The sequence below is a fragment of the Tetrahymena thermophila genome (assembly GCF_000189635.1).
Source record: "Tetrahymena thermophila SB210 genomic scaffold scf_8254428, whole genome shotgun sequence".
Lineage (NCBI taxonomy): Eukaryota > Ciliophora > Oligohymenophorea > Hymenostomatida > Tetrahymenidae > Tetrahymena > Tetrahymena thermophila.
This window is the reverse complement of record NW_002476209.1, coordinates 457,850-472,476: the sequence shown is the minus strand read 5'-3', so window position 1 is coordinate 472,476 and position 14,627 is coordinate 457,850. Positions and strand designations below refer to the sequence as shown.

General features: G+C 22.2%; 5 protein-coding genes across 5 annotated transcripts; 3 read left to right on the top strand and 2 right to left on the bottom strand. All coding sequences in view use genetic code 6, as the record gives it.

Annotated features, from left to right (window-relative positions):
- Positions 1-1,237: 1,237 nt before the first annotated feature.
- Positions 1,238-3,321, top strand: TTHERM_00537470 (AFG1 family ATPase; the record flags this gene model as incomplete). Its single annotated transcript, XM_001023557.2, has 8 exons — positions 1,238-1,336; positions 1,407-1,457; positions 1,524-1,716; positions 1,780-2,054; positions 2,162-2,317; positions 2,373-2,476; positions 2,540-2,897; positions 2,956-3,321. The coding sequence occupies 8 exons, from the start codon at positions 1,238-1,240 to the stop codon at positions 3,319-3,321; spliced, it is 1,602 nt and encodes a 533-aa protein (XP_001023557.2).
- A 373-nt stretch (positions 3,322-3,694) lies between these two features.
- Positions 3,695-4,282, bottom strand: TTHERM_00537460 (pterin-4-alpha-carbinolamine dehydratase; the record flags this gene model as incomplete). Its single annotated transcript, XM_001023556.1, has 1 exon — positions 3,695-4,282. The coding sequence occupies one exon, from the start codon at positions 4,280-4,282 to the stop codon at positions 3,695-3,697; it is 588 nt and encodes a 195-aa protein (XP_001023556.1).
- Positions 4,283-5,034: 752 nt separating this feature from the next.
- Positions 5,035-5,928, top strand: TTHERM_00537450 (hypothetical protein; the record flags this gene model as incomplete). Its single annotated transcript, XM_001023555.3, has 1 exon — positions 5,035-5,928. One exon carries the CDS (start codon positions 5,035-5,037, stop codon positions 5,926-5,928), a length of 894 nt encoding a protein of 297 aa, XP_001023555.3.
- Positions 5,929-7,235: 1,307 nt separating this feature from the next.
- TTHERM_00537440 (transmembrane protein, putative) lies at positions 7,236-9,419 on the bottom strand (the record flags this gene model as incomplete). The annotated part of the gene is made up of 2 exons (XM_001023554.2): positions 9,075-9,419; positions 7,236-8,852 (listed from the first exon to the last, which is right to left on the bottom strand). Exons 1-2 carry the CDS (start codon positions 9,300-9,302, stop codon positions 7,236-7,238), a joined length of 1,845 nt encoding a protein of 614 aa, XP_001023554.1. The 5' UTR covers positions 9,303-9,419.
- A 1,673-nt stretch (positions 9,420-11,092) lies between these two features.
- TTHERM_00537430 (protein phosphatase 2C containing protein) lies at positions 11,093-14,250 on the top strand (the record flags this gene model as incomplete). The annotated part of the gene is made up of 11 exons (XM_001023553.3): positions 11,093-11,553; positions 11,608-11,676; positions 11,728-12,046; positions 12,221-12,404; positions 12,459-12,620; positions 12,681-13,046; positions 13,099-13,273; positions 13,337-13,530; positions 13,582-13,790; positions 13,843-13,979; positions 14,043-14,250. The coding sequence occupies 11 exons, from the start codon at positions 11,093-11,095 to the stop codon at positions 14,248-14,250; spliced, it is 2,484 nt and encodes an 827-aa protein (XP_001023553.3).
- Between the last annotated feature and the right edge of the window lie 377 nt (positions 14,251-14,627).

The window sequence follows — 14,627 nt, the reverse complement described above, 5'->3', positions numbered from 1 at the left end:
CCCACCCCCAACCCCAACCCCAACCCCAACCCCAACCCCAACCCCAACCCCAACCCCAACCCCAACCCCAACCCCAACCCCAACCCCAACCCCAACCCCAACCCCAACCCCAACCCCCAACCCCAACCCCAACCCCAACCCCAACCCCAACCCCAACCCCAACCCCAACCCCAACCCCCAACCCCAACCCCAACCCCAACCCCAACCCCAACCCCAACCCCAACCCCAACCCCCAACCCCAACCCCAACCCCAACCCCAACCCCAACCCCAACCCCAACCCCAACAATTCAAAAATAAAAAGAATTCAATTTTAGTAATATGTGAGATTAATAAATCATTTTTAAAATACCTTAAAAAATCACAAAAATTTTTTCAAATTATATTACATTTTTAAATGCCATTTATCTATCAAAATTAAACAAAAAAATAAATTAAATTCTATTGAGATTGAAGTAATAGACTAATTTAATATTTTTTTGTAGAAAAATACTTCAATTATTTGTAAAAAACTATGTAAGCAAATATTTTTGTAATGATTTCATTTTAATTAAATAAAATTAAAATAGAGTTTTTATTTTTATTAAATTTTTAATTTTTTAAATTAAGCTCTTTATTATTTAATTTAAATTTAAAACTCCCTCAAAGTTAAACAAAAAAATTATAATTACTTGAGATTCAAAAACTAAGAAAAATATTAGATTAAATATTTTATTTAAAATACATTAAATGAATTAAATAATTTTTTACTTTTCAAAAAAATCATCTTTTAATATACTTTTAAAATCATAAAAAAAGCTTCAGTAGTAAATTAATGGTATTAAAAAAAAAATTAATATTACAGTTATTAATTCACTTATTTATCAAAGCTAAAGTAAAAAAATTAATTTAAATCAATTGAATTTGAGGTAATAGACTAATTCAATTATTTTATTTTTCTTTCTAGAAAATACTTCCAGTATAAAAAAAACTGTGTAAACAAATTTATTTTTTTGAATTAAAAAAAATAATTCATTTATTACTATTTCTTATTGATTTTAGGTGAGCAATCAATTAAAAATTTTACAAATATATGAGGAATGTTTTAGGAAGATACATGTTTTTTTAATTGCATCACAGTGATTTTTAATTACGTCACTTAATAAAGAAACTAAATCCTTTTAAAATTGACCTCTTCATAAAATAATCCCAAAAAAAATTAATTAAAAAATAATTAATTAGCTTATTTTTGATAAAAAAATGTTTGTTAGTAAAAGTAGTGCTTTCAATAATTACCTTAGTAATCTTCTCCACTGGAGATTCTCCACATAATAAGGAGTTATATATCAACAATATAATGTAAATTAGATATGAATTAAGTTGGTTTAGGAATAGCTTAAAGATTTATTTTTGAAATAAAAATATAAAGTAACTGATTAAGCAAGGTAAACTGAAAGAGGATCGTCGCCAAATATATTGCGTAAGATTACTTAAATATATAAAAGCTTTAATTTGATAACCATTTTAATATTTACTAAAAAAACAGATTAATTAGCTTGATTAGTTAAGAGAGAATCTCATTAACTCACAATATGAGTGGAAGGAGTTTTAGAGCTCATTAGAATCTTCTCTTAGAGATTTTGATTCAAAAGTAGAAGAAGCTAGATTAGAAAAGTTAAAAGAATACAAATCAAAAAAATAAGAAGGAATGGAGGCTGTTGAAGGTACAAAGCCTAAAGGTGAGATACTTAATAAAATTGAATAGCTTTTTTAAATGATAAATAATAATTTATAAAAATTAGGATTTTTCTCTTTCTTGAGCAATCAATAGCCCATATGGAAGCCTACTTATAAAGTTTTTTACGAAGAGAGGGAAGAAAAGCTTATTGATATTGAAGAATTTAAAACAAAGGAGATTAATAAATTGAAAGGTATCTACTGTTATGGTAAACCAGGAAGTGGCAAAACTTTCATTATGGATATGTTTTATGAATCTATCCCTTTTTAAGAAAAGCAAAGAATACATTATAAGGAATTTATGCTTTAAATTAACTCCCACTTACACTCAATTAGAAATGTAAAGATAAAATTTATCAAAAATTTATTTTTATAGCTTTCACTTTTGATATTTTTTTTTGAATATTTGCATTAAAGTGATTGTATTATTTTATTAAAAAAAAAAAGAAAGACTATAGAAGCCCTTTGAATATTATTGGTAGATAAAAGGCATCTGGTTTGAGATTATTATGTCTTGATGAATTTTAAGTTACTGATATTAGTGATGCTATGATTCTTAAAAACTTATTCTAGAGCTTATTTAACAATAACGTTGTTCTTGTGGTAAGATTTAAAAAATTTAATTAAAAAATTTTAATATACTGGTTTTATTTTAAAGACTACTTCAAACAGACCTCCTGATGATTTATATAAAGGAGGCTTATAGAGAGAATCTTTTGAGCCTTTCATCCCATTTTTGAAATAAAATTGTGAAGTAATTGAGTAAAAATCCTTAATTTAACTTGTCTTTTAGTTATTTAAATAAATATTTGTTAAAATAATTAGTATTTAAAGTGATACTGATTACAGATTTAGTTCAGATAAAGGAAGAGCTAGCATGAAAACATTTTTCCATCCAAATGATAACTATAACAATACTTAAATAGAAAAAACCTACAAAGTTTTAAGTGGATAAGAAGATTATGAATAAGTTAGTTTAGATGTTTGCGGATTAGGAAGAGAAATAAAATTAAATAAAACTGGTGGTGGTGTTGCTGTATTAGAATTTTCTGATATTTGTGAAGGATATTACTCACCTCCTGATTACATAACTATTTGCAGAAATTTCCACACAGTAATTTTAAAAAATGTGAAAAAGCTCTCTACTGATGACAGAAACGCAATGAAGAGATTCATCAGCTTGGTAAATTGATCTAATTTAAAAAAATAAATTCTTATTGTTTTCTGTTTATTAAATATAGGTTGATGAAATATATAATCACAGAACTAAGCTTTATATGACATGTTAAGTTAGCTTAGATGAATTATTTGATATCAACAATTAAATTCCTAAGTAAGGAGCTTAAAAATTATTTGATGTTGATTATAAGGAACCTTAATATGACGTAGATTTCGCTTTAGAAAGATGTAAGAGTAGAGTTGTAGAAATGTAAACTAGAGACTACAATGATGAACTTACTTATTATGAATAAAAGAAGTCTGGATAAATTAGAGAAGATCCTACTATAAAGTTAGAAAGTCAATAACCTTTAGAGGAGAGCGATTCAAATATTTAAACAGAAGCAAGCTAAGGATATGAGTCAGAAAATAAATCAGCTCAATTATGAAAATAAATTTGAATAATAATTAAAGAAAATAAGTAAATAAATGTTTATTATTATTTGATATATTTGTCAATTAGTTAGTTAATTAGTTCATAGTTAGTTATATCTTTTATATAAAAATTTGTATATAAAAATATTTTTTAACTTACTTAATAAATTATTTATTAAATCTTAAAAAATACAAAATAAGCAAATAAATAAATAAATACTTTATAAAATAATCTTTGATAAATTTAATTTAATTTTAGATGAAAAGTAATAAACTAAAAAATAAAAACAAGTATTAAATAACAACTATATTAATTAACTATAATATGCACCTTAGCAATTATTCTAGAAATATTTTTTCATTTGTTAGACTTAGTGGCATAATCAATCATGCTTATTGCGATTCCTTTTAAAATTTGTTATTTATCTTATTAAAATCATCTTCCAATTATTTTTGAATTAATTCATTTTATTTTTTCATTTTCGCCATTTAAACTTATCTCTTGTAATCTTCAGGTTTTTCAATAGGAATTAAAAAGTATTCATCTAGATTCATTTCATTGATTTTCATTGCCAATTAGAAATCTAATTAACTCAAGCCATTTAAAGGAGGAGAGTAAAGTTCTAAAGTCAATAATTCACCTTTTTATAAAGAAAATGAGGGGCAGTTTTAAAAGTTCAATGCATCAATTTTAGCAACATCCTTCAAAAATTGTACTGCCATAATGTAGTCTTCTATGTAAAAATATCTAATTAATCTAGTTTTGTCTTCATTAAGATTCCAACCTTTAACAAAATCAGAAATAGAATTTTTAATTTATTCAACTTTTTAAGGAGCCAAGGGTTTTCCATCCTAATGATAACGGCAGCATTTTTTACCGTATTTATCGCTAATCTAATTATTAAAAAAGCTAAAAGATTGCTTCTAAGTGTTTTAAAAACTTTTATATAGGTAAGCCACTCTTCTTAAAAACATTATTGCGAATTAATTATTTTTGTATCAAATTATTTAATATTTAAAAAATTTAATAACCTTCAAGATATTTTTAATATTTCTAGAAATTATTATCAGTATTTTAACATTTGAAAATACTAATTTTTAATATGAAATCAATTAATAATAAATTATTTTTAAAATATAAGATTGATACATATTGAATTCAGAATACCAGTTTAAAAAAGCAGGTTGTATACTAATGTTCATAATTTTAAAAAACATTATAATTTTATAAAAGCTAAAAAGATAATTTGAATGTTAATAAAAATCAATGAATGAAAAGCCTTCAAATATTCTCAAAAATTTTTATTTTAAAAAAATATTTTTAATATAAATTTCAGTTTAATTAACATTTTTAAATTATTTGATTAAGAAATTTAAAGTTATGGACTTTTAGAAAGCCCTATTTGACACTAAGATATAAATATAATAAAGCATTCTAATTAATTACTTTGGATAAATGCTTAACATTTGTTACTTAACTTTATTTTTCTGAATTAAAATTGAAGCTGTGGATAGTTTTAATGTTTGTATAAATATAATTAGAATGTATTATTTTCTCTGAAAATTTATTAAATTTAGTAGAAAGTGAATGATAGACTAATTACTTCGGCTGATTAAAAGTAATAGCTTAAATTTCAACTTATAAAAAGTATATCAACAAGAAAAATAGTAAATAAAAGAAATATCATAAAAACATTTAATTCTCATTTGCCAAAATTAAAATAAACATGGGAAATACCTAAAACAATATTGTGTGCTCAGATTGTAGCGCTATACAGATAGAAGATGCTTCTCTAGAAAACTAGAGATCTAATTTTCAAATGACAAGACTGAGACATTTCAGCCACTATTCAAGAGATTTTTAAGTTGAATAAAAGTATAATAGGATTAAGCAAAATAAACCCAACTTTAGATTAAACTTAGAATTAATATATCCTGAATATCTTTAAGATAAAAGAGAGGAACTTTTAGTAAAAAGCGGTATCTAAAAACCTTAGTAGCAGATTGATTTAAATGCTGAGACTATCAAAAAATCCTACAAAGTTGGAAATCTGAAAATAACTACTTAAATAAAATCATAGATACTAGAGTAAATTTAAATTAATTAGGATTGCACTTAAGATGATTAGAAAATATAAGAAAGAACTCATTAAGTAGATGCATTTTTAATGTTTGTAGATTGTCTTTCAGATTTCACTTAAATTAATAATACAATTGACCTTATTAATAAATACTGTAAGAGCGAAGCACTGATCTTTTTGATTGCTGCTAAATAAAACCCTTCTTAGTCCTTTTTAAACGAGTCTAATAATAAGGAATAGATAAAATAATAAGAAGATATTGAAAACAAAGAATAAACCTAAGGAGATCAGCTAACATAGTCAAAAATAATGCAGCAATAGAAGTCAAATCTTTTTTAATCATTTGTATAATCAGACTAGCAAGGATAAAAAATTTAGTCCTTTTAATCTAATATAAAAAATATAATAGAGAGTACAAATAATACTGACTTTATTTGCATTAATTATGAATCAGTAGAAAACATGAATTAAAAATTTGAGAATATGCTAAGCTAATGTATATACTCATAAGATTCCAGACTTAGAATTACATACCTCTGAAAAAATACTGCTTTAATGGCAGTAATTGCCACAATAATAACTTATAAAATAACTCTAAATTTAATTAATTATTAAAAAATCTTTAAATACTTTGAAAATTTATTCATTCATTTCTTCTCTTTAATTCATGATAAATGACCAAAATTTTCTAAATTAATAAATGATAGATGAGTAATAAAATAAACATCTCTTAATTAAGAATATTATTTGATTTTATAAATCAATTTATTATATATAAATTTATAATTTATTAAAAATGTATTTATTCTAGTAAATTTTAATTTATTCAGTAGCCAACAACTATTTTTTATTCAAAAATTAATTTTAATTTTTAAGATATTTTTCAATTTATTTATTTATTGCCAAAATGTTTTAATAAATAAATAGCTTGATATTTTTTTTGGTAAAAACTACTTACATTAGTTTATTAATTTTAAAATACTTATTTCATTCTTATAAATTTATTTGATAAATATTTTAGAATAAAAATAAAAAAAATATATTTAAAAGAAAGAATGAAAAAAAAAAATTTAATTTTTATTTTATATTTTAAAAATAAAATTATTTTATTAATGAATTGAAATAAAATACTTTAAACTTCTTTGATATTTATTTTAAAATAAATTTAAATAAATAATTTAATAAAAAATAAGAAATTAATTGAGCCCAAATGAAAAAGATATTTATTTCAATATTGTAAAAAAGCTAATTTTATTTTAACATGATTAATTAAAATTTAATATGGTAAATTTTGTGGAGCTAGAATATTAAAAAAGAATATTTAATTATATAGAATATGAAAATCATAAAAAATTATATTCTAATATATTAAAAATTAAATTTTTTTTATTAAGTTAAAATCGTGTAAAATTATTGTTTTAAAATTAATTTAAATTAAAAAATTAATTAAAAAATTGGAAAATTAATATAAAAATGATACATTTATTTTTTTTGATTTATAAATAAAATCTAAAAATATTCAAACCATTTTTTATTTTTATTTATTAATAAATTAATAAGAAATTAATTTGACAAATAAATGTTGTGGGGTTAGTATATTGAAACATAATATTAAACTATTTATAATGAGTTAGTTCAAGTTGCATACATAATTAAGACTTATTTGATTTTTCATTTTAAAATTTATTTAACTAAAAAATTTGAAATTAATCAGATTTAAAAAAGTATTTATGAAATCTAAAAATATATTAATTACTAAACAAAAAATTTAAACCTACTCGAATTAAATTCACAAATAAATAAATAATTTATTTTTAGATAATATTTTATATATTTTTATAACGTACTCAATAAGTACTAGCTCTTCTTTTCTTTTTTGGTTAAGCAGAGCTTTAGCTGCAGCAAAGTGTTAAAAGAAAATTGATAGCATTTGCAAGCAAAATTAGACAAATAAAGATAATCTATCCTTTATTGAAGTTTTTTATTTCTTAGTGAATTTAAATACTTCCAGTACCTATCAGCTTTAAAGTAAATTCATCTGTGCATTGCTTTAACGATAATTATTTTTCTATGTTGTAAAGTACATTTGCTTAATGAAGTGCTGCTGCACTAAAAGGAAGCACTATTAACTAGAGCACAAAAACAATAACGGGATTATATTAAAGAATGACTTTTTCAAATCTTAACACCATAGGAACTCTGCAAATTAAGAGCAACTCAAAAGTTGAAATCATTATAGTTACTATTGATATAACATAAGTTATAATTTTCAGAGTTCTTTGTCTAGTGTAGAATTGATCGAAATCTTTATCAGATAAGAAATAGCTCATATATTCATCACATTCATGCTTCCAATAAATGTATTGATGCTTATATAAATTATAGATGTATGTATTATTTAAGGTGAAATCAGGTAATTAGTCTCTGTATTGTAAAGCAAAATTGTTATAATAAAAACTTTGCTCACCTTAAGAGTCTATTATGACATAGCGATCATCTGTAATGTTGCTACTGCATCTTTTTCTTTAGCTTTTTAGAAGATAATAATCTTAGTGATCTTTAGATATATTATTTTTTGGATCTTCTATACAAACGCTATCCTCAGCTACTAAAAAGTCAGATAATGGCATTTGTTTCGGTAAATTTCTACTTACGTATAACATCTAATTTCTACTAAATTGCATAGGACGAGACTAATAGTATAATTATTCTTATCCTCTAGGAGGAGTTGTAGTTATTAATATTCCATTTATTGGGCATTATGTATATTATTTTGGAAAGCAGTACTAATAATTCTTATCTTCTGGATCACCACATACTCTCAGATTTTCATCTTTGCAAATACCATTTTCGTAATCATAATACTTTTACATTATGCTCATATTAACTGCCTATGCACGAGCTACACACCATTACAAACGCTATTTCCATTTGGTGAAGGATTGCTATTTTACAGGTTATATATCAACACATCCTGCTTAAGTTTAATTCCAGTTGCAAATTCCTTCTGTGTAAATTTTATTTTCTTAGCCGTATTTTTTAAGTTTGGCTAAAAGATCTTCCTTAGAAGGTTGATAAGGATTAGGCTAATTATATGCCACATTGACCTAGTCTAGTTTATTACGTTTTGGGTGATTAATTTACTTTTTTAAGTCTTATTTCTTAGCATCTCCAATTTTCTCATCTTTATTTTCCTATTATTTTTCTTATTTATAATTATCCTCTTAGTTAAATTGCTATTTTTTAAGGTGATTCTAAATAAAATTTCCTTGATTATTGGACTTACTCTCTTTTTCCTCTTTTTATTCCTCTATATCCTATTCAGATAAATTGTGAGTATTTTAATTAGTTTATGTAAATTCTCCATCTGGCCCATGAGGACGAGTTGGATTTTCATTCCATAATTAGCAGTTACAGGCTGGAATTGTGCCAGGCCATTCAAAAGAAAACATAGATTCATATCCCTAAAATATAAAATTATAATTTTTATTTAACTGATGAATGCTGCTCATGTACGACAAGACATTTAAATTTGAAAGAAAGTAAAAATATGTAAATTAATTTCTGTCATTTTAATTTATGGAGATTTAATAATTATGCAGAAAGTTCAAACCAAACTCAAAATTTAAAAAAAATAGTATTATATAAATTTGTTTAGTTAATGAAAAACTATCAAGAAATCTTACCAAAGGACAAGTATCATATCTACTACTTTATATGTCAATAATCATATTGTTTTCCCAGTTTTTTTGAATTCCATTTTCTGCATGAGTTTCATTTTAAGCTAATTTTACAGCTGCAAAAGAGACTAAAAGAATTGTGGTTACACCATATAGGATATGGACACAAGAATTAGCGAGAATAAGTACCCTGCTTCTCTCGCTAGTTTAGGCATTTTACTATGATTATAGCATTGGCTTAAACTTTTCTAATACACTAGTATTTTCCTTGAAATCTAATTTAGTGAAATTAACTGTAAAAACTAATACCTATTTTTAAATTATATTTTCAAATCTTATTTTTGTTTTTAGTTGTTATTTTTATTAATCAACTATAAAATTTATTCGTTTATAATAATAAAGAACATAAAAAGAATCAGAATTTATTTAATCTAGACCTCTGCTAGCTATGATTTTATAATTTTATTTGCATAGTTTGATCCGTTAATAAATATTATTTAAATTTTATCCTGACTATTTTATGTTTTCTCATCAACTGCTTTTGAATATTATTTTTTAAGAAATTTGAATTCTAAAAATATTCAAATATATATTTTATTCTTTTAAATTATTAATGATAGTCAGCAACATAAATAATATTGATATTTTTGATATAAGTATTTATGAATTAATGTAACAAAAATAAATATAAGCTGTTGATATGACTAATATTTTACTAATAGTATAGATTACAGTTTTCGAATTACAACTTCAATTATAAATTATTAAATTTTATTTAAATTTTATCCTAATTATTTTATGTTTTCTCATCAACTACTTTTGAATTTTATTTTTAAGAAATCTGAATTCTAATTAATATTTCTAAAAATATTCAAATATTTTTTATTCTTTTAAATTATTAATAATGTTCAGCAACATAAAAATAATAGATATTTTTGATATTAGTATTTATGAATTACTGTTAAAAAATAAAAATAAACTGTTGGTATGACTAATATTTTACTAATAGTATTGATTACAATTTTCTAATAATAAATTCATAACTTCTTTAAGTTTTATTGTTATTAAATTTTAATATTATTTTAATTCAATAAAATTAAAAGCATGTTTTTTGTAAATTTATAATTTAAAGTTTATTTTTTTATAAAAAAAAATTTTACAAAAAAGATTTAATAATGAAACTAATTTTACTAATATAATTTAGAAACTCTATTAGAAATATATATGTTAAAAATAAATACACTAATAAGATTATCTAATTAATATTTGCAGTATAAATTGAAACTAGTAATTATTATATTATTTTACTTTTGTTATAAAATCTATTTTTTGCCTCCTAATATATTAATGCAATACATATTTTATCATTTTAATTTATATGTATATATTTTTAATTAATTTATAGAGCTTAAATTAAAATAAAAAATAAATTTTATAATTATTAACACTTTTTTTATATTAGAAAGTTGTTATTTAACATATATTTTTATACCATATAAATAAAAATAGATTTTGTCTCAATTTTTAATCCCTTTAAATCAAATACAAATTTTATATTTACACCATTAAATTAATTTTATGTTTTTCATCTTCAATATAATTTTATCTTTAAGGATTAAAAATAAAATGAATGATTTTTTGAATAATTGGTCAATAACAATTCTTATTTTATGAAATAAACTAAGTCAGCCAGATGGTATTTTTATAAAATTTATTATTTATATAGACTTTCATATAGAGTTTTTAATATTCAAAGAATAATTTCAAATTTTATAAAGTATTTTTTAATAAATTCTATTCAATAAGTTTATAATATATTAAATACAACTTATTATGTTGAGATAGATTTATATTTTTTTAGAGTAACTTTTTCTATTGAAATAAAGTAGGTTCTTTTTTGATATATATTCATACATACATAATTGATTGATTATTTTTAAGATCTAATTTTTAAAAGAATAATTTCGCTCATTAAAACACATTAATTTATAAACACAAAGTTAATAATTAATTAGAAACACGAAATGAAAAACAACAGCACTTCTAATTTAGATAGGAAATCATTTTTTTCTATAACACATAATGATTTAGATAGCAAGAATTAAATATCTTAAAAATCCTATAACAGATTTCCGTCATAATAACAGTTATATTATTATGTTGAAAAGTAGGTTGGAGATAATAAAGTAATACCTGTTTATGAATCTTTGCAAAACATTTCAACTTAGATTTATGATGAGGATATGAATACTAAAGCTAAAAATAGAAGCTAAAAAATTATTTATCTTCAAAAAGATATGATTTAGTATTCTCCCTAGAAAATGAAACTTAAATAAACTAACCAATTGTTAAATAACTACCTACAAAAAATACCTCATATTTATGAAGCAAAAGACAAAAAATAATTTTAACATTTTAAAAATGATAATATTCACATGCCTTTTGCGAATATATTTCCTAATAGCAACTAAAAGCTAAGCAAATTGTATTATTTTATATTATTCAGTTATAATAGAGTAATTATTTAATGATAATATAGGTTAGGGTATGAACCAGTGAATCAATAGTAGATAAGTATGAATTAATTCAGATAAGCTATGGAATAAAGGTAAATTATTATATCATAGTTAAGGATAGCTATTAATGTTTTACTTTTAAGATCTATAAAAGCATTAATAAATAAAAATTAAGGAAACCTCATAACTGCAAATAAGCTGAAACAAACTTCTAAAGAGGTCATATAGAATTTTGATTCTCATTTTAGCAATAGATTAGAAAATAGTAAGAAAGAACAAATATAAAATCTATCTATAATGAAAAAATTTAAAGAAGACTTTCATCCTTTAAGAAGGTCAGATATCATTTATAATCAGGAAAATAAGTCGAAATATTAGCTTTACAGAAATATATTTATTTTGCATATAAATCATTTTAAGCAGAGTATAGTTGAGGCTCTTGAATATAAGATACCTTTTTATGTAAATTATCTTAATTTGTTTATTTGATTGATTCTTTCTATAATAAACAGCAAATAAAAACCATCCACTAATATTAAATTAGTGTTTGATAATCTTTATTTTTTAATTTCGCGAAATCTTTGATAAAAATGATATATTTGTTGAAAAACTAATATTTATTTATATATTTAAAAGAATACCACTGAATAGATCCTAAAAGACAACTTTTCCTCAAATCAATAATTACTGGAAAACCTATTAGAGCATTGCACTTAATGCTTCTCTCTTCCATATCAACTTAAGTATATTTCCCTTTTGGATGAAACGCCTATACAGTATTTACAAGACATTCCTATAGATTAGAACATCATAATTATATGTATATTTTTTTTCAAGGAAACAAATTTTTATGATAAATTAATAATTAAATTAGCTAATAATCCAAAAAATAATTTTTGGTAAAAATATTATGAATCAAAATAAGTCAATAAACCAAGTGAAAAGGATTTTTAAACACTGCTTTTAAAACTAAATAATCTCAATGATTTAAATAAAATAGAAAATTTTTTTAAGAATAAGAAGAGCTTCATTACTGGTAATTTAATATCTTTATTTCATTCAATTTAAACCTAGTATTCAATAATATATCAAATAGATTTGGATGATTTTTCAGGTCGATCATCAGCTATGTTAATTAATAGCATGTAATAAACAAAGGGAAGCATGAATAGTATTGAATAAATGAATTAATCAAATGATGTAAATAATAATGATTAATAAAAAAACATAAATGAGTTTAGATAATCTGCTTTTGAAAAATTTTCTATTATATCTCAATCAGAAAATCCAACTCCAAACAAATAAAATTGCATACTTATTAACAATCTGAATTCTCCTAGCAATTATTAATACTCAAGAGCTAGCTTTATGAGTCCTTTAAATAAATAACCATTATAATCACCTTATAAAAGATTAGATAGCTTTGCTACCCCACAAAAATTTAAAAACAGACAACAACTTAGTAAAAAAATTAAAAAAAAATAAATATATTTTAAAATAATATTAAATAATAGAAAGTCTTCCTTAGATTAAAGAGAGTTACAATAAATATCTAAAAAAAGAAAATAGCCGTATGAGAGTTATAGAATAACCAAAAAAATTAAGAGAAAACATTATATAAACACAATAAACTTAAAACCAAAATGAAATGGAAAAACAGAAACTGAAAGCTAAATTTTAATAAAATATGTATGCACTTTTTTTTATTTTAATTTTATAAAATTAGTTTAAAATAAATTATTATTTAAATAGTGATAAATATACTTCTTTGGATCTTGAAATGAAAAAGAAATACAACTTATTAAGTGAAGCAGCAAATGTGCAAGAAATCATTTCAAAGACAAGTTTTGATAGATATCAGTTACACCTTCTATTTAGCAAATTCAAAGCACTAATTCACTATAAAGCTAAATATAGAAACCCTTTAAAAAAATCTCCAAAAATATGTAAATAAATTTTGTTAAATATCAAGTTAAAATTAATTTTATAAAAATCAGTGATAGAAGAAGGAGTTGATGTAATATCGTTTAGGAGAGGTGTTGATTCTTTACTGGTTGCTCCTAATGAATAGATAGAAAAAATATTTTAAAGCTAAAATGCTTTTGTAACAAAAGACTAAGGAGGGATGAATTGGGAAGGCTTTATCTATTCCCTTAATATGATAGAAGCCAAAACAGATAATGCAAAGATCGATCTTTTTATGAGGGTATTATTTATATTTTTTAAAAACTTATATTTTAATAAAATAAAATAAATAGCTTCTTGATGAAAACTAAAATGGAACAATATCTTATGATGAAATATTTGATTAGAGTAACCAGCTTCTCAAATAATTGTTAAAAAATTAAAATAAAGGAGAAATATCTGTTGACGAAATCAGCCACTTCTTAACAAAGTAACAATTTATATTAAATTATAAAAAATTCTATCAATTAATAAATAAATAAATTTAAAATAGAACAATATTCGATGCAGTTGGACAAGATTATGATAAAGAAATTCTATCTGAAGATTTAAAACTTTAAATTAGAAGAAAAAATAAAGACTTAGAGCTTTTGCTTATGCTCTGCTTTTACAATAACGAATAGCCAAATAATTACTATTCTAACTCAGATGAAGAGGAGCTTATGGAAGAAGAAAAAAAAATAAAGTCCTTGTAAAATTGAAAAATATATAAATTATTGATATTCCTTAATATATAAAACTCTATTTTGTAAATACTTCCAAATTTATATTAATTGTATGTCAGTAAAATTAATTATTATCTAACATAATAGATTTTTTTCTATTCTGATTATTTATTATCAAAAATAAATATTTTTATTAATTCAATTAAAAAGGAATGAATGAAATACTTTTTCAAAAAATATATATTCATTCATTCATTCATTCAAACGATAATTAAAATTGAAAAATTAATTTAAATATTTGATATAATGGTAATCGTGTATTTACCAATAAATCAGAAACTTTTTAATTTTTTTGATAAAGAGAAAAAAGATATTTGCAAATAATTTGATAAAAGACACTACATTAAAAAGAA